General features: G+C 43.8%; 1 protein-coding gene across 1 annotated transcript in view; it reads right to left on the bottom strand.

Moving 5' to 3' along the window:
* Positions 1-19,647, bottom strand: part of galntl6 (polypeptide N-acetylgalactosaminyltransferase like 6) — an 832,913-nt gene that overhangs the window by 20,171 nt on the left and 793,095 nt on the right. Inside the window, exon 11 of the mRNA XM_060833907.1 lies at positions 5,385-5,534. Coding sequence (XP_060689890.1) covers positions 5,385-5,534 — 150 coding nt within the window. The remainder of the gene's footprint in view (positions 1-5,384; positions 5,535-19,647) is intronic.

Raw genomic sequence — 19,647 nt, 5'->3', positions numbered from 1 at the left:
CTGAGCAGTGCAGCTGCAAGAAGTCTACTAAGACTTTGCTCGATATCAAGAGCAACTAGCTGCATTTTCCAATCAAATTTTGGGTGCCGAAATGAGATTCTCACCAGGCAGCAGTGAGGTGCCTATTGAAGAGGATTATTACTAGTTATCACCTTAATTAAATGCAAATCTCACCTTGTTAATAGAAAGTCAGAGTGGGTATCTGATGGTTTCAGCTTACTGCTTTCACTTTGGGAAACTTGTACTAGCATCTCAGGGCACGATTCACGAGTGATGACTGCATGAACTTCACATCCATGGACTTTGGCATTAGATACTTGTGAGCCTCTCTGCATGATCATGTGATATCTCTGTTCCACTTACAGAATGCTTATGAACTTTAAAATGGCACTTCAGACTGTGCTGGTAACCAGAGGGTGGCGCAGTGGATAGTACTGCTGTTTACAGTGCCAGGGACCTGGGTTCAAGTCCACCCACAGTTGATTGTCTGTGTGGGTTTCTTCCAGGTGCTCTGATTTTCTTCCACAGTTCAAAGATGTGCAGGTCAGGTGGATTGACTATGGGAAATACAGGTTGGCAGGGATATTCTTTGGAAGGCCAATGTGGACTTGATGGGCTGAATGGCCTGCTTCCACACTGTTGAGATTCAATGATTCTATCATTGCTCACTCATTTTAAGCCTACTTCGATGCTCACAGCATCCGTACCTTGCTTTTTTGCACTTTGCCAGCTGAGCCAAAGATACCAGGTTCTCTGTACTTCCCTCTTGCCTTGCACTTAGCAAAGACTCAAAACCAAAGAAGACTTTCATGGTTGTCAGCAGGTCTCGCTCCTCAAGGGAGACAGTCATCAGCCACAGGGCCCAGCTTTCAAAACCCATCCAAGGTTTGCACACTGTCAGTTAGCAACTCAGAGCACTCAGGGTTATGATTTCATCCCCGTAAGGGTGGAAGTGTAAGATGTTGGTCAGTGCAACACCTGTCTAGGCTTTTTCTGCCCTATTGTGGGCTTCTTTCTCCTAGAATGGGAGAAAAGGAAGGGATTGAGCGAGATGAAGGCAAGTGGCATAGCTATTATTGCTGGTGCAGGTGGGGTAAAATTGGTAAGTTTCCGTAAGTAAGTGAGTAGGCAGTTGCAGTAGGCGAGACTGAATAAGGGAAGATGTTGCATGGAATAGTGAAGTGGTAGAGCATGACCCTTGGTGAGAATGAGTGCAGTTACAGAGCTAGAGTGAGCGTGCAGTAACAGAGAGTAGATGATGAAACTTACACTGGAGCAGCCAGTCATTGACCTTCTTCCTACATTATTGGGCATTGCTCCAGGTGGCTGAGACTGCACTGACCCAGCTGGCAACCACTAAATTCCCATTCCTCTGCCATGTCCGGGGCAATGTCAGGAGCTGTGCAGAGAAGCTCTAGACTGACAGTGCTTGCCTGGATGTACAATGCCTTTTAAAGAGAGCACTGCTGCCAGGGGTGCCAGTCTATTATGGAATATACCTGTGTTAACAAATTGTCCCAGCAATGATGACTGGTGGAATCAGGCTAGAATTTAATGAGAGGGGCAGTATTGGGGTGGCGTTGATGGAGGTGAATGGAGTATGTTATGAAACAGTTGTGTTGCCATGAGCTTTGGAATTCCCTTCCTCAAAAAGCAGTGGATGCAGAATCTTTAAATAATTTTAAGCAAGAGAGATTCTTGGTGACAAAAGAGGATGCAATATTATTGGAGATATGCAGGAAAGTAGATTTGAGATTAAAATCAGATCAACAATGATCTTATTGAATAGCAGAATAAGCTCAAAGAATGAAGTGTTCCTTACGTTCAATACAATCTTTCTGAACTTCAAAGAGAACTCCTCCGTGAATCTTGACACTTAGCCAAAAACAAAATAAGATTCAGCCCCATGTTATCATTATTTTGAAAACCTATCTGATTCATTAATGTCATTTGGGGAAGGAAATATGCCATCCCTATCTGGTCTGGCCTTTAATGTAACAGCAGCTCAACAGCAATTTCCTTGACTCCTCATTGTCCTCTGGGCAATTAGGAATGGGCAATAAATGCTGGTATAGCCCTTATGCCCAAATCCCATGAATGTAAAAAAATAATTTTCCTCAGACTAATTTTCAGGGTAAAAGTATTTTTATGATTCCCCTTTATTTCTATATTTTATGCACAATTCAATAAAAACACAGACACTTTGCATTTGTATAGCATGCTCAACATAGTCAAAAGTCCCAAGTCAGTTCCAGGGGAGTTTACAGACAAAAGGTGACATGATGTCAGAGAAAGAGTCATGTGGATAGATGTTCAAAAGCTTAATTTAAGAGATAGACGTAAGGGAAAATCTTAAATGAGAAGAGGGAGAAAGACAGGTTGAAACTTCATAGCTTAGGAGCTGGTTAGGTAAAGGTGCAGTCACCATGGATGGGGAAAAGAAAGTTTAGGGTGCTCAAGTGAAGGGAGTATGTGGTGGACAGAGGAAGGTTACAGAGATAGGGATGAGTAAGGCCATGGAGGGCTTGCCACAGAATGACGCGAATTCTAAATTTGAGTCATTTGTGGTAGGTCATATAATTATTTTGTTCTGACTTACAAGAATGTTTTCATTTTGTGTCATGAATAGACACATTTTCTAAAATTATGACATTGTTTTCCTAACAGAAGTTAACACCAGTCAATGGGCCCTTCGGGGTGTATAAATGGATCGATAGAGTCAATCCTTACAGGGAATTTGCCCCCAGTCAAATCTTTAAAATATCTACAGTAACTGAGAAGAAATAACAGACATGGAGAATAGAATGCTACCTGGCTTTGAGTTGTACTCACAGTGTCTGATTATGAAAAGGAGTGGGTCTCTGAAGCAGACAATGTAAAAATGCTCAACTTATCAATAGTCCTCTCCAACACGTGCTCTGTTCCTTTAGGACACTTCTTAAAATTGATCTGTATTACCAAGGTTTTGGTCGCCTGTCCTTGTCTCTTTTGTGTGAATCAGTTGTCAAATTTTCATAATGAATACCTGAATAGCCCACTCCTGTTCCTACCATAACTGGTGCAGCAAACTATCTTGGAGCTGTTTTCCTTTGTTAAGAGAGCTGTATAAAGGCAATGATTTGAGATGCCGGTGTTGGACTAGGGTGTACAAAGTTAAAAAAAATCACACAACACCAGGTTCTAGTCCAACAGGTTTAATTGGAAACACTAGCTTTTGGAGCACCGCTCCTTCATCCGGTGGTTGTGGAGGACACAATTGTAAGGCACAGAATTTATAGCAAAAGTTTACAGTGTGATGTGACTGAAATTATACATCGAAAAATACCTTGATTGTCTGTTGAGTTTTTCATCTGTTTGAATACCATGACAGTTTCACTTCTTTCACGGGTAAATCACAAAACTTTTTTTTAAAAGTTGCATTCTCAGGATAACTGTAACAATTGGTGTTAGCTAGACAATATGTTGAGGGTAAAAAACAATGACTGCAGATGCTGGAAACCAGGTTCTGGATTAGTGGTGCTGGAAGAGCACAGCAGTTCAGGCAGCATCCAACGAGCAGCGAAATCGACGTTTCGGGCAAAAGCCCTTATAGCCCCCTGTGTTCTTTGTCTGTGCCACGATGTTTAAATTAATTCTAATCCACAAAGTGAGATAACAGAGTTTTCCATGAATTCATGCAGTTTTTGAGCAAAGTACAATGTAACTCTGAAACTACAAATTCACCCCACCAACGTATATGTATATGAATGCATGTGGGTCTTTGTGTGTGTGTGTATATGTGTGTGTTTGTCCAGGTTAGGGGGTTGTGAGTGTGTGAGAGAGTGTACATGTGTGTGTATGTGAGTGTAGAGTGTCTTAAGTCTGTGAGGGGGTGCATGTGTGAGTGTGGGAGTGTGTGTGTGTTTGGGGTGGGGGGTTGTGAGTGTCTGTGAGAAAGAGGATATATACGTGCGTGAGTGTAGAATGGTCTAAGTCTCTGAGATGATGCCATGTGTGAGTGTGGGAGTGTTTGTGTCTGTAAGGGTGTGTATATATCTGTGTGCGTGTCTGTGTATTTGTGTGTCCGTGTGCGTATAGGAGTGTGTGTCCGTGTCTGTGTGTGTGCGCGTGTGTGTGTGTGTGTCTGTCTGTCTGTCTGTCTGTGTGTCGGAGTGTCTGTGTATGTGTAAAGTGCAATGGTGGTCACCTGTAGTATGACATGAACCCAAGGAACTGTTTGAGGCCTTCCCTATGGGTATGGAACTTAGCTATCTGCTCAGCCACTTTTCGCTACTGCCTGCCCTGAAGTCCACCTTGGAGGATGGTCACCTGAAGATCCGAGGTCGAATGTCCTGGACCGCTAAGTACATTCGACCTCGGACCTTCGGGTGACCATCCTCCAAGGCGGACTTCAGGACAGGCAGCAGCTAAAAGTGGCTGAGCAGAGGCTGATAGCTAAGTTCCATACCCATAGGGAAGGCCTCAAATGGGACCTTGGGTTCATGTCATACTACAGGTGACCACCATTGCACTATATACACACACACACACACACACACACACACACACACACACATACACACACACACACACACACACATAAACACACACACCCATCATCTCAGAGACTTAGACCACTCTACACTCACGCACACATATACATTCTTTCTCACAGACACTCATAATCCCCCACCCCAAACACACAACACACACACACTTCCACACTCACACATGTACCCCTCACCAACTTAAGACTTTCTACACTCACACACACATATACACTCTCTCACACACTTACAGTTCCCTAACCTGGTCAGACACACACACACAAAGACCCACATGCACACATATACATATACATTTGTGGGGTGAATTTGTACTTGCAGAGTTACATTGTACTTTGCTCAAAACCTGCATGATTTCATGGAAAATTCTGTTATCTCACTTTTTAGATTAGAATTAATCTAAACATCATGACACAGACAGAGAACACAGGGGGCTAACACCTTCAACATATTGTCTAGCTAACACCAATTGTTACAGTTAACCTGAGAATGCAACTTTTAAAAAAAGGTTTTGTGATTTACACATGAAAGAAGTGAAACTATCATGATATTCGAACAGATGAAAGACTGAACAGACAATCAAGGTATTTTTCAATGTATAATTTCAGTTATATCACACAGTAAATGTTTGCTATAAATTCTGTGCCTTACAATTGTGTCCTCCACAACCACCTGATGAAGGAGCGGCGCTCTGAAAGCAAGTGTGCTTCCAATTAAACCTGTTGGACCAGAACCTGGTGTTGTGTGATTTTTAACTATACAAAGGCAAGTTATTGTTTCAGTGACAGGATATATTCTACTGTCAAACAAGCCCTTCACTATACAATGGGTGTGCCTTACCTTTCGATAGCGCCAATACTGATTCCCTTTCATACCATGGCAGTCATACAGGGTGACAAAGCTGCTGTGGGAAATGGCATCAAAGCAGAACTTCCTGGTATGTAGTGGTTCTCCAGGCCGAATGTCCTCTCGCCAACCAAATGTAAATATCTGAGGAAATCAGGAAATTGTCTTTTTAAACAACACATGCTGAGAATTAGATAAAATCTTGACAGCTTTTATCTTCTGGAAAGATAAAAATGATAGAATATAAAAATAGACTGGACCCAATTATTTGAGATGGGCTCAGATGTTTGTAAATCTGAGGAATACTGAATAAAACAATCCCAAATGGTTGTTGCCAGAAAGAACAGAACATAGAACATAGAAAAATACAGCACAATACAGGCCCTTCGGCCCTCGATGTTGCGCCGATCCAAGCCCACCTAACCTACACTAGCCCACTATCCTCCATATGCCTATCCAATGCCCGTTTAAATGCCCATAAAGAGGGAGAGTCCACCACTGTTACTGGTAGGGCATTCCATGAACTCACGACTCGCTGAGTAAAGCAAATTTCAGGAAGATTGCCATTCAGCAATTAGATCATGGTAGGTTTACATTTTACCCGCTTCTGTTCTGTAAACACCCTTACAGAGCAAAAAGTTATGAATTACAATTTTGAAGATTTTGGACTGTCAGGGGACAATTTGAACTTCACCTGCCCCATGGAAGTCAGTGGGAAACTCCTGATTTTGCCTTTCTTATAAGACAATGAGAAGTTAACTAGTGAATGATGAAAAAGTGCTCATGGATTTGATATACGTTTTCCTACTACATGAGATTTTAGCTAGTTGGTCCAGGAGGACTTATGGGCAAGTTATAAAAATAAGGTGCTGTTATTGAGTTAAATCTCTTTCATAACAGTCAACTCAAAAGATCCGTGGTTGAATCCAGCCAGGAACAGAGGAAGTGTCCAACAGGTTGGCATTCCCGTATATCAAGTCAATTTGAGCCAAAGATTTATTGCTACATTGTAATGACACTTGTGTCTCATATTTTGGAGTGATAGTCTCATGGGAACTCTGTGGGATGGTGGATGGGAACTACTTTAAATGGCAGTTCTCAAAGTCTTCATTAGTAGAACAGTTGCAACAAGGAAATATGTCATTTGGCCCAAATAAATTATCCCGAGCAAACGCATAAGACTTACATTAAACCTATTTGTTTCAGATAACTGAAAGTGTAATGACATAGGAAACACTAGGCCAGCAGAATTTTTGGGAAGGGAGTAGGCCATTGGCCTCTTGCCTCATGCTGGACTGATATAGCCACCAAATATTGGGCTTTTCCACATCGTAAAACCTTAGTCTCACGGTTGTTGCCATTAACAGGTGCATGTGTTGTTTTTTGTCTCAGATCCATAGCAGCTGCAGTACTTTGCTTTTGCTAACTGTATTACTTCAGGAAATATTCTTCTGCAATTATTTATGAAATTAGCTTTCTAAAGGTCAGCAGGTAGAATCGTAGAATCCCTACAATGGGCAGAGAAGCCGATCAATTCTGTACTGATCCTCTGAAGAGCAGTCCACCCAGACCCACCACTCCCCATCCTATCCCTGTAAACCAAAATCTCCCATGGCTAACTCACCAAGCCTGCACATCCCTGGACTCTACGGGCAATTAACAATGGCCAATCCACTGAACTGCACATTTTTGGATTATCGAATTAAACTAGAGCACCCAGAGAAAACCCACATAGAGACAGGGAGAATGTGCAAACTCCATCTAGGCAGTTGCCCGAGGGTGGAATCAAACTTGGGCCCCTGGCGTTGTGAGGCAGCAGTGCTGACCACTGAGCCACTGTGCCGCCACCTGTGCTTGACAATTTTAGATCAAATATTGCAAAGCATTATAACATTGAACAACACAAGACTGTTATTCCACCTGGTTACATTCATACTTAGGCTTAGGTTTTTCATTCGTTGCAATGTTAGTTTTGAATGAACTCAAGAAACCACCTCCCAAGTTGGTTTCCAGTTCTCCAAATGCAGTGCTATTGTCCCATTGATGCTGGAGCGGATTTTGCACCAATTGCAATTTTAAAGGGAAGGCTTCTGAGCATTAGCTCCAAGAAATGAGGCAGTGGAACAGTGTAGTTCAATTCTTAGATACCAGTCTGTGAAAGTGCTTCATGAAATCACTCAATCTTCTGACTTCTTTTCTTTTCAAGGGTCCAAGGTACCTAGGTACAGATTCTTCTGTCCAAGTTATTTGGAAAAAAAAAGAAAAATAAAGAAATAGAAAGTCAAGCATTACAGATCATAGGAATAAACTAGAAAATAGAGAATAATAAGTTCAAAACAACAGTCCTTTAAATCCAGTCCCCACTTCCAGCTTCCAGACTGTGCCGGGCCATGACCCCAGTTCGTGCCAGGCATCACCATAAGGCTCTCGAGGCTGGAAGGCTACTCTGGAATCATCTCTGTGCTCCTCTAAACCAATGCCATCAATTAAGCATTTGGAATCATCTTTTAAGCTTTCCTTCCATTGTTCAGCATGCACGTTCCTCATTTCAGCCTGGCATGGTGATCTTCTGGTCTTGCATGGTGTTTGCTTGGTCCAACATGGTGTCTTCTTGGCCCAATGTGGTATCCTCTTGGCCCAATATGGCAGTCTCTTGGTGCAACATGGCAGTCTCTTGGCCTGGCATGGTGGTCTCTTGGTAAAAACAATGACTGCAGATGCTGGAAACCAGATTCTGGATCAGTGGTGCTGGAAGAGCACAGCAGCTCAGGCAGCATCCAACGAGCAGCGAAATCGACGTTTTGGGCAAAAGCCCTTCATCAGGAATAAAGGCAGTGAGCCAGAAGCATGGAGAAATAAGCTAGGGGAAGGTGGGGGTGGGGAGAGTGTAGCATAGAGTACAATGGGTGAGTGGGGGAGGAGATGAAGGTGATAGGTCAGGGAGGAGGTCCTGGGCCTCCTTCACTGCCGCTCCCTCACCAGCAGACGCCTGGAGGAAGAACGCCTCAACTTCCGCCTTGGAACACTTCTACCCCAGGGCATCAATGTGGACTTCAACAGCCTTCTCATTTCCCCAACCCCCACCTCATCCTAGTTTCAAACTTCCAGCTCAGCACTGTCCCCGGACTTGTCCAACCTGCCTAGCTCCTTTTCCACCTATCCACTCCACCCTCTCCTCCCTGACCTATCACCTTCATCTCCTCCTCCACTCACCCATTGTACTCTATGCTACTCTCTCCCCACCCCCACCTTCCCCTAGTTTATCTCTCCATGCTTCCGGCTCACTGCCTTTATTCTTGATGAAGGGCTTTTGCCCGAAACGTCGATTTCGCTGCTTGTTGGATGCTGTCTGAACTGCTGTGCTCTTCCAGCACCACTGATCCAGAATGGTGGTCTCTTGGCCCAGCATGATGGCCTTTCAGCAGCCCATTGAGGTCTCTTGGCCCAACGTGGCTCCTGCATGGACTTCTGGCCTCAAGATGATTCCAGAATGGTCTCCCAGCATTGAGACCCTTGAGGTGAAGTCTGGCGTGGTCTGGAGTTCAGGCCCCGTGCAGACTGGAGATTAGGTACCAATGGGGACTGGGTTGGAAGGACTGTTTCTACACTTTTTATTTCTCTACTTTCTAATGTATTCCTATGATCTGTAATGTTGGACTTTCTATTTGTTTATTTTTCTAATTTTTGCTAAAGAACTTGTAGTGAAGAATCGGTACCTAGGTACCTTGTAGCTAAGGTGGCACCGTAAGTTGCAACTTGTAAACTTTTCACGATACTGATCTGACTACAGTGACACAAAAGCTAATTCAATTCATTTCAATTCAATTCAATTCAATTCAATTCAATTCAGTTCAATTCACTATGAAAAGGGATTGGTGCCTTTAGCTTGTTGCCAGGCCAGCTCCCACTCAGTTTCAACGCTTTGTATGAGACTGAGGAGTACTATGATCAAATCGCTCAACGCCAGTTTATATTCCAACCGGCTTCTCTGGATACACGAGCGTTCACCCACAACCACCGGATGAACGAGTCGTGCTCCTGAACAACCCTGTTGGATTGAGAGCTGCTGTTTATGATCACACAGCATTGCCCTTTGATGTGAAGGGCACTGCTTGTCACTGGCCACCCGGTTGTTTTCCTATCTTCCTGGTGATGGAAATTGAATAAAGATTCATGCACTTTGTATCTCTCACTGTGTCTCACACCTGCACACACACACCATGGGTGCTGGGGGAAAAAAATAAGCACTACCGCAGTTAGGCGGTAAAAAAAAAGAAGAAAAAAAATGAAAAAGGATTGGTCATTGTTCTTGACTTGGGTCTAGATTTCTGAATCTCAGGTTTAATGCAACTTAGTTTTTTTCATCTCTTTCCACTACTTCTCATATGTGTGTTACTGCAAGTTATAGTATAATATATATATTATAAACAGGAGGGACAGTAGAACGGTATTGAGTTAGTGCTAAAAAATGTATGTAAATAAAGACCTAGTCTAATGTAGCCCTTTCATGACATCCCAAAACTCAATAAAACCAATGAAATATTCATCAAAGTATATGCAGTTGTAAGGTTGGCAGTAATTTTACACAAGTCAAATCCCCACGAATAGCAATATAAGACTGAACTTCAGAGTCTCATCCAAAGCAGCTCTTCTGACTTTGCAATAATGAATTGAGATCGAGGTGGATAAATTCTGCAGAAGAATAACAAACCCCTGGCTCAGAGAGGAAAGAGCGACTGACCGAGGCTCAGTTGACCTCTGGTCAAATATACCATCGCAATGCTCTGGCTCTAGAATCTGTTGTTTTTAAATTACAGGTGAATTCATAAAAGAACCAAACAATTGATTCAATTCTCCATAGGATGATTGATTATGTGGTTTAATATATCTGTGACCATTTGTTTTTAATATGACAGTCCTTTGACATGCATCATCACCATATTCTAAAGCTTCTTCACAGCCTGGTAACATTATTCAAATGACCCCACCTCTGGAACAAGGCCCGCAATAGAAATCATGGGACAGGCTGCTGCTCCTGGACTGCGTCCTGGCTTCCGTCCTGAACACTGGGACATGTCCTTGACCTGAACATATTGTCTCTGCCCATACTCCCTAACCAAGTTCAGTGACCCTAACCTAAGCACAGCTTAGCCCTCCTGTGTCCCAGACCCTAGTGGGGCCCTAACAGATGCCCCTATGTTGTGGTTCTGCTCGCCGAGCTGGAAGTTTTTGCTGCAAACGTTTCGTTCCCTGGCTAGGGAACATCATCAGTGCGGTGGGAGCCTCGTGTGAAGCGCTGCTTTGATGTTTCTTCCGGTATTTATATTGGTTTGTTCTTGCCGCTTCCGGGTGTCAGTTTCAGCTGCAGTGATTTGTATCTGGGGTCCAGGTCGATGTGTCTGTTGATGGATGTTCTTGCCGTTTCCGGGTGTCAGTTTCAGCTGTAGTGGTTTGTATATGGTGTCCAGGTCAATGTGTCTATTGATGGAGTTTGGGGATGAATGCCATGCTTCTAGGAATTCTCTGGCTGTTCTCTGTCTGGCTTGTCCTATGATAGTGGTGTTTTCCCAGTCAAATTCATGTTGCTGGTTGTCTGAGTGTATGGCTACTAGAGATAGCTGGTCGTGTCGTTTTGTGGCTAGCTGATGTTCGTGGATGCGGATTGTTAGCTGTCTTCCTGTTTGTCCTATATAGTGTTTTGTGCAGTCCTTGCATGGTATTTCATTTACTCCATCAATAGACACATTGACCTGGACACCATATACAAACCACTACAGCTGAAACTGACACCCGGAAACGGCAAGAACATCCATCAACAGACACATCGACCTGGACCCCAGATACAAATCACTGCAGCTGAAACTGACACCCGGAAGCGGCAAGAACAAACCAATATAAATACCGGAAGAAACATCAAAGCAGCGCTTCACACGAGGCTCCCACCGCACTGATGATGTTCCCTAGCCAGGGAACGAAACGTTTGCAGCAAAAACTTCCAGCTCGGCGAGCAGAACCACAACAACGGATACCCGAGCTACAAATCTTCAATCAGATTTTAGATGCCCCTATCTCAGGATCCTCTCTGGAAAATCAAGAAAGGAGCTCATGGCTTGTCATCTGGTGGAACAAAAGCAACGTTTATGATGATGCATTGAAAATACACATTGGTGGGTGATTCAGACTCAGTTTTGTTTGCTTTATTGTTGAACATTAGCCCAAACACCACAGTGTTTGATTGAATAACTTAGACTGAGCAGACAGGCAAGTGGAGTCGCCTCAGGCATGAGAGCCAGTAATCCGAGGATATCTATTTAAAATAATTGGAGGGAGAACTTTAGTTTTTAAACTTAGTGAGGTGCTGTGTTCTTGAATGCACCCCTTCAAAAGCAGAGTGCATTGCTGCCATTTTCCATCTTTGCCTCAACTTCAGCTCATCTATTTGAGTCTTCCCTTCCCTTCTGTGACATTGCTGTTTCTATTTCTAGAGAAAGGCTGTCCACCAAAACCCTCCAACTCCCACAGTTAACTTGACTGCACTTCTCACACTTTGCTTCCTGCAAGGACTCTATTCCATGCTCCCAGTTTCTCCATTCCTGTCACATCTGTTTTGATAATGTCACTTTACATGAGGGTTTCTCTAATATGACCTTTTTCTTCCTTACCCCTCACCATGGTTGACAGGGCCCTCAGCCATGTCCAAGCCATTTTCCACACTCCTGCTCTCACCCCTTCCACTCTACTCGAGAGCAATGATAGGGGTCTCCTTTCTACCCCACCAGACTCTTCAAAATAAAAGGATTATCCTTTTCAATTTCTGCCACCCCCAGCAGGATACCACTACCAAGTAAACTCCCCTCCCCTCCAACGTCAGCATTTCACAGGGATTGTGCCCTCTGCAACATCTTTGCCTACTCCTCCGTCATTCATAACATTTCCTTCCATAACACCATACGATATAGGCACAGAATTAGGCCATTCAGCCCATTGAGTCGGCTCTGTCATTTGATTATGGATATGTTTCTCAACTCCAATCTCATGCCTTCTCCCCATAACTCTTGTTCCCCTTACTAATCAATAACCTATTTGTCTTAAATAATCTCAAGGCTTGCCTCTATAGCCTGCTGCATCAAAGAGTTCCACAGAATCACCACATTTTGACTGAAGAAATTCCTCCTCATCTCAGTTCTAAAGGGTCCCCCCTTCATTCTAAGGCTGTGCCCTCAGGTCCTAATCTCTCCTACTAGTGGAACATCTTCTCCACATCCACGCTACACAGGCTTCTCAGTATTCTGTAAGTTTCAATCAGATCCCCCCTCATCCTTCTAAACACCACTGAGTACAGACCCAGAGTCCTCAACCGCTCTTTATATGATATTTCCAGGATCATTCTTGTAAATCTCCTCTCCTGCATGTTAAGAGAATCTTGAACTTGGACTTCAAGTCTTTGTGTGCTTCAGATTTCTGAAACCTATCCCCATTTGGAAAATAGCCTATGTCTCTATTCTCCCTACCAAAGTGCATAACCTCAAGCTTTCCCATGTTGTCTTTCATTTTCCATTTCTTTGTCCATTCTCCTACCCTGTCCAGGTCAGCCTGATGCCTCTCGCTTCCTCAACACGATCTGTCCCTCTACGTATTTTTATGTCATCTGAATACCCTCAATTCCTTCATCCAGATTGTTAATGTATAGTATGAATAGTTGTGGTTCCTGCAAAGCTCCGCTAGTCACTGACTGCTGTCCTGAAAAAGATCCCTTTATACCCACTCCGCCCTCTGCTAGTCAGCCAATCCTCTATCTGTCCAGCACCTTGCCCCTAACACCATGGGCTCTTGTCTTATTTAGCAGCCTCCTGTGTGATACCATGCCAAAGGCCACCTGGAAATCCTGGTAGATCATGTCCACTGACTTTTGTCTAACTTGCTCATTACCTCATCACAGGCATGATGTATCCTGGACAAAGGCTTACTGACTCAACCCTATATTACCACAAATTCCTTTTCTTGATATTCCACAAATTCCTTCTTTTGACATTTGCTACCAACCTACCTTTCCCAGTCCACCCGCATATTGAAGTACCCCATGATTACTATAATGTGTGTCTTTTCTATCTTGTGATTCATTTTCTTCCCCATGTCCTGACTGCTGCGAGATGGCCTGTACGTAGCTCTCATTAAAGTCTTTTTCCTCACCACTACCCACACATGCCCTGACTCAATATCACTTTTTGATATTGGCTTAATTTAATTTCTTCCTAACAAGTTAACCCGCTCTGTCTGCCTATCTATCTGGCCTTTCAAAGGGAGGTTATCCTTGGATATTTAGTTCCCAGGCCTGATCCCCTTGCAGCCATGATTTTGTGATACCCACAATGTTGTACCTACCAATTACATGCAGATGTACGTTGTTTTGTATATTTAAGTATAACACCTTCAGGCCTGCACTAACTGCCTCCATTCTTATAGTTGTCCACTTACATGCCTGAAGTCAGATTCCTAATCCTTTCCATACTCTCTGTGCTATTACTTTTCTCTATAAACTTTAATAACCTCTGCCGAGCTCTCCCCATTTTAACTGAATCTGCAACAACCCCATCCCTCCCTCCCTCCCTCCGTCCCCACCCCCTCCACCCGGCCCACTCACCTCAACTTGTTGGCTGTGCACTTAGCAGAATTGACCCATTTTCTCCTTTCCAACCAATTGTTCATGCTTATTTCACAATTCTGAGGAAGGGTCACTCGACCTGAAATGTTAACTCTGATTTCTCTACACTGATGTTGCCAGACCTGCTGAGCTTTTTCAGCAATTTCTATTTTTGTTTCCATTCACATCTCTGATTCTCCTTCACAATAATTAATGTTCCCTTTGTCCTTTGTTCTGGCATCCTCACCATCTGTTCCACTCAATCTTCCTCCCCCTCTATCAATATAAAATTCGCCATTCTCCAGACCCTTTCAGTTCTGATTAAAAATTCTATGAAATGTGAAATGTTAACTCAACTTCTCTCTGAGTTTCCTCGGCATTTTGAATTTATTTCAGATTTCCAGCACTTTCAATATTTTGCTTTGACTCATTAGTAACTTGTGCAGCAAAGTGATATTCACCAAAAAAAAGATGAAGGGCCAGGGAGAAAGAGCAAGGAAGTGCCATGAATTAGATAGCTCCTTGAAAAAGTTGGTCTGATTGCTCTCAATTGGTCCTCTTCTGGGCTGTAAGATTCTATGAAGTTTACCAGTATCTACTCACATAGTTGAGGGGTGGTGGCAGAATGCTGTATGCACTACTTTCAGCTCAGTCCAATTGTTTATCTTCACCACAGAATGACAGAAACACTAATTCATGTTTTGTTGCCTGCAGACTCAATCATACCAAAGTTGAAATAAGTTTTCAGCATTGTAGGTGGAACATTTTGCAGTAGTAATAATATCGAAACAGAAATTGAAATTACTGTGTTCCCATTGTGGATTAATTGATCTCCACTCAACCCAACGCCCAATAAATTGCAGCCAATGCAGAGAATGCAACCACAAATGGAGATGGGACTCTCTTTTTTCTCTAGTTTGTAATATAAACTAGAGGAAATGTTTAGAAACTGATTTATAATATCACAATGAGAAAGTTAAAATGCCACAGAGGGTTCAGTTCCATGCTTTGCTGCTCTTTCAGGACACATTGGGGACTCAAGGGTTAAACATTCCACTACCAAAGGACTTACTGCAGTATCAACTGAAAGCCTGTACTTATTCAATACAGACAGAATATCTCAGTAGGGGGAGGCTGACTATCTTAGAAATGGAGCCAAGTGGAGCCACACATGTGGATTCCCCCTGTAGCCCCAGAGAGAGGTATTTGCTCTTTTCAAACAAGACTGATAACCTTGGCCACAACCCTCTTAAACTGCCTCCTGCTCCCACTGTCTTACTTCCCCTGCCTATTAGCATAGGTATGTGAATCTCCCATTTACTTCCCCTCCATATTAGCATAGGTATGTGAATCCCCTATTTACAGCAGGCAAAACCTTTCTGCCTTAATTTCTTCCCATGAACACCTAATCATAAAGAATATGATAATTAATTTCTGTAATCCATTCACACGTTATCACAAGACATTGTCATTCATTATGTAAATTCATAATTAACGACTTTAAACTATGTGATGACAATCACCCATGTGACTGATAAACCTTTTATTTTGTTCCCATAAAATATACTGTCTCTGTGTGTTGGCAGAGATGTGTGAACAAATGTGACCACAAGTAGACACATGGCTACTTTGGGGCCATTTTGAATCTCTCACTGGCTGTCCGATAATAAAGCTACTGCTGATGTACAGAAAACGTGTGTCGTCTGGATTTGTGGAACAAAGCATACATCAGCAATAACACGTAGCATGGTATTTGTAACTGGGAATATCTGGACAGGAGTGGACCAGTCAGTGCCTCAAGCCAGTACTGTTGTTCAATTTAATCATAGTTAATCTGTATCTTAACCTCTTTTCCTCACTTTGATTTGATATACATTAAAACCCTTACCTGACAAACATCCATCAGTATCAGCTGTTGAAAGCTTAGTCCTTATGTCTTTTATAAATTTTATACAGTTTAGTTTCCTCTTTGTTGCTCGGATTTAACGTGAAGATAGAAGTGCATAAGTCAATCAGGTTGACTCTTAAATGCCCTTGTGCCCCAATCAATTAGAATCCCTACAGTGTGGACACAGGTCATTCACCCATTGAGTCCACACCTGAAGTCCACATTGAGACGCTTTGAAGAGCATCCCCCTAGACTCAGCACCCTATGCTATTCCTGTAACCCTGTATTTCCCATGGTTAATCCACCTAGCCTGAACATCTGTGGACACAATAGGCAATTTTGCATGGCCAGTCCACCTAACCTGCACATTTTTGGATTGTAGGAGGAAACTGAAGCACCTGGAAGAAATTCCCGAAGACACGGGAAGAATGTGCAAACCCCAAACAGACAGTCACCCAAGGATGGTAATGAACCCAGATCCCTGGTGCTGTGAGGTACCAAACCGTGAGTGATGGTCAATAGGTATTTTTGGGGTTGGATGAAGGTTTGGAATGAAGTTTTTCAGAGATCAGTACTTGGAACATTTTCTTTTGTATTCATTTGCAGGATGGCCAGCATTTATTGCCCATCCTTATATGTCAAGAGGTCAGTTAAGAGTCAACCACATTTCTGTGGTCTGGAGTCACATGTAGGCCAGAGCAGGCAAGGGTGGTAGATTTCCTTCCCTAAATGATAGCAGTGAACCAGAGGGGCTTTTCCTGACAATCATCATCAGCAGACTCTTAATTCCAGCTTTTTTTCTTGAATTTAAATTCCACCATCAGCTGTAGTGGGTTTTGAACCCAGGTCCTCAGAACATTATCTGGGTCTCTACATTAATAGCCAATCATCTCCTCATATTTTCCCGATATGTATGGATGACCTAGATCTTGATGTACAAGGATCAGTTTTCAAGTTTGCAGATCATATGGGGCATGGAAGCATATTGCTGTGAGGAGTGCAATCTAGAATTCCAAAAGAACATAGACAAGTTGGTGGAGTAGCAAATAGGTGACAGATGAAAGATTAAATGTAGAGAAGCGAGGGATGTTGCATTTTAGTAGGAAGAACATAGGCCAACAATATAAAATAGTGAGTGCAAAACATAAGGTGTTGCAGGAACAGAGGGACCTGGGTCCGTATGTGCACAGATCAGTGAAGGTAGGCAGGTCAGGTGGAGACAGCCATTTATAAAGTATACAGTACCCTGGGTTTTCCTAATAGGGGCATAGAGGACAAGTCCAAGGAAGTTATGCTTACGTTACACAAGGTCAGAAGTCACACAACACCAGGTTACAATCTAACAGGTTTATTTGAAAACAAAACTTTCAGAGCAGTACTCCTTCACCTGAAAAAGGAACAGTGATCCAAAAGGTTGTGAGTTCAAATAAACCTGTTACATTATAATCTGGTGTTGTGTGACTTCTGACCTTGTCGACCCTCATCCAATACTGGCACTTCCACATCATAAGTGACACAAGACATGTGTTAGACCTCACCTGAAATATTCTGGGCACACCATTATAGGAAGATGTGAACATATTAGAGAGGGTCAGAAGAGGTTTACATGAATGGTTCCAGGGATGAGAAACTTTAGTTATGAGGATAAATTGGAGAGGCTGGAACTATTTTCTTTGGAAAGGAGGAGGCTAACATGAGATATAATAGGCTTTTTTAATGTCATGGGAGGTCTAAATGGAATGGATAAGAACAAACTATTCTTACTTGTACAAGGTTTGAGAACAACAGGACACAGTTTTAAAGTGATTTACAAAAGTAACGTGAAAAATACCTTTTTCACCCACTGAATGGTTCAAGTCTGCAATGCACTACCTGGAATTATGGTGGAGGCAGACAGAATTGAAGCATTGAACTGAGCACTGGATGATTATTTGAATTGAAGCAATTTGCAAGGACATAGGATAAAGCATGAGAAAGGCACAAAGTCGTAATGCTTATTTAGATAGCTGAAACAGAATGACTGGCTAAATGTCTCCTTCTAAATGTTAAAACTTTGGGATTCTGTGTTGATTGGCTCTACCAACATGCTTAATGAGATAGAACTGGGCATCCACGACGAGCAGTGGGCCAAGAGAAGTGGCAGAATTATACTCAGCAGCAAAGGATCACATATGAAACTGTTTTTTTGATATAGCCTGTATTCAGTGCTGAAAATGTGTTGCTGGTTAAAGCACAGCAGGTCAGGCAGCATCCAAGGAACAGGAAATTCGACGTTTCGGGCCAGAGCCCTTCATCAGGAATGAGGAGAGGGTGCCAGGCAGGCTAAGATAAAAGGTAGGGAGGAGGGACTTGGGGGAGGGGCGATGGAGATGTGATAGGTGGAAGGAGGTCAAGGTGAGGGTGATAGGCCGGAGTGGGGTGGGGGCGGAGAGGTCAGGAAGAGGATTGCAGGTTAGGAGGGCGGTGCTGAGTTCAAGGGAATCGACTGAGACAAGGTGGGGGAGGGGAAATGAGGAAACTGGAGAAATCTGAGTTCATCCCTTGTGGTTGGATGGTTCCCAGGCGGAAGATGAGTCCATCTTCCTCCAACCGTCGTGTTGTTATGTTCTGCCGGTGGAGGAGTCCAAGGACCTGCATGTCTTCGGTGGAGTGGGAGGGAGAGTTAAAGTGTTGAGCCACGGGGTGGTTTGGTTGGTTGGTCCGGGTGTCCCAGAGGTGTTCCCTGAAGCGTTCTGCAAGTAAGCGGCCCGTCTCCCCAATATAGAGGAGGCCACATCGGGTGCAGCGGATGCAATAGATGATGTGTGTGGAGGTGCAGGTGAATTTGTGGCGGATATGGAAGGATCCCTTGGGGCCTTGGAGAGAAGTAAGGGAGGAGGTGTGGGTGTAAGTTTTGCATTTCCTGCGGTTGCAGGGGAAGGTGTCAGGAGTGGAGGTTGGGTTGGTGGGGGTTGTGGACCTGACGAGGGAGTCACTAAGGGGGTGGTCTTTGCGGAACGCTGATAGGGGAGGGGAGGGAAATATATCCCTGGTGGTGGGGTCCGTTTGGAGTTGGCGGAAATGATGGCGGATGATACGCTGTATACGGAGGTTGGTGGTGTGGTAGGTGAGAACCAGTGGGGTTCTGTCTTGGTGGTGGTTGGAGGGGCGGGGCTCAAGGGCGGAGGAGTGGGAAGTGGAGGAGATGCGGTGGAGGGCATCGTCGATCACGTCTGGGGGGAATCTGCGGTCCTTGAAAAAGGAGGCCATCTGGGCTGTACGGTATTGGAACTGGTCCTCCTGGGAGCAGATGCGGCGGAGACGAAGGAATTGGGAATATGGGATGGAGTTTTTACAGGGGGCAGGGTGGGAGGAGGTGTAGTCCAGGTAGCTGTGGGAGTCAGTCGGTTTCTAGTAGATGTCTGTGTTGAGTCGGTCGCCCGAGATAGAAATGGAAAGGTCTAGGAAGGGGAGGGAGGAGTCTGAGACAGTCCAGGTGAATTTGAGGTCGGGATGGAAGGTGTTGGTAAAGTTGATGAACTGTTCAACCTCCTCGTGGGAGCACGAGGCAGCGCCGATACAGTCATCGATGTAGCGGAGGAAAAGGTGGGGGGTGGTGCCAGTGTAGTTGTGGAAGATGGACTGTTCCACATATCCTACAAAGAGACAGGCATAGCTGGGGCCCATGCGGGTGCCCATGGCAACTCCTTTAGTTTGGAGGAAGTGGGAGGATTGGAAAGAGAAGTTAT

This window comes from Hemiscyllium ocellatum, chromosome 2 (genome assembly GCF_020745735.1).
Source record: "Hemiscyllium ocellatum isolate sHemOce1 chromosome 2, sHemOce1.pat.X.cur, whole genome shotgun sequence".
In the NCBI taxonomy this organism is placed as follows: Eukaryota; Metazoa; Chordata; class Chondrichthyes; order Orectolobiformes; family Hemiscylliidae; genus Hemiscyllium; species Hemiscyllium ocellatum.
The sequence above is the reverse complement of the archived record's forward strand: the minus strand, read 5'-3'. Positions and strand labels throughout refer to the sequence as shown.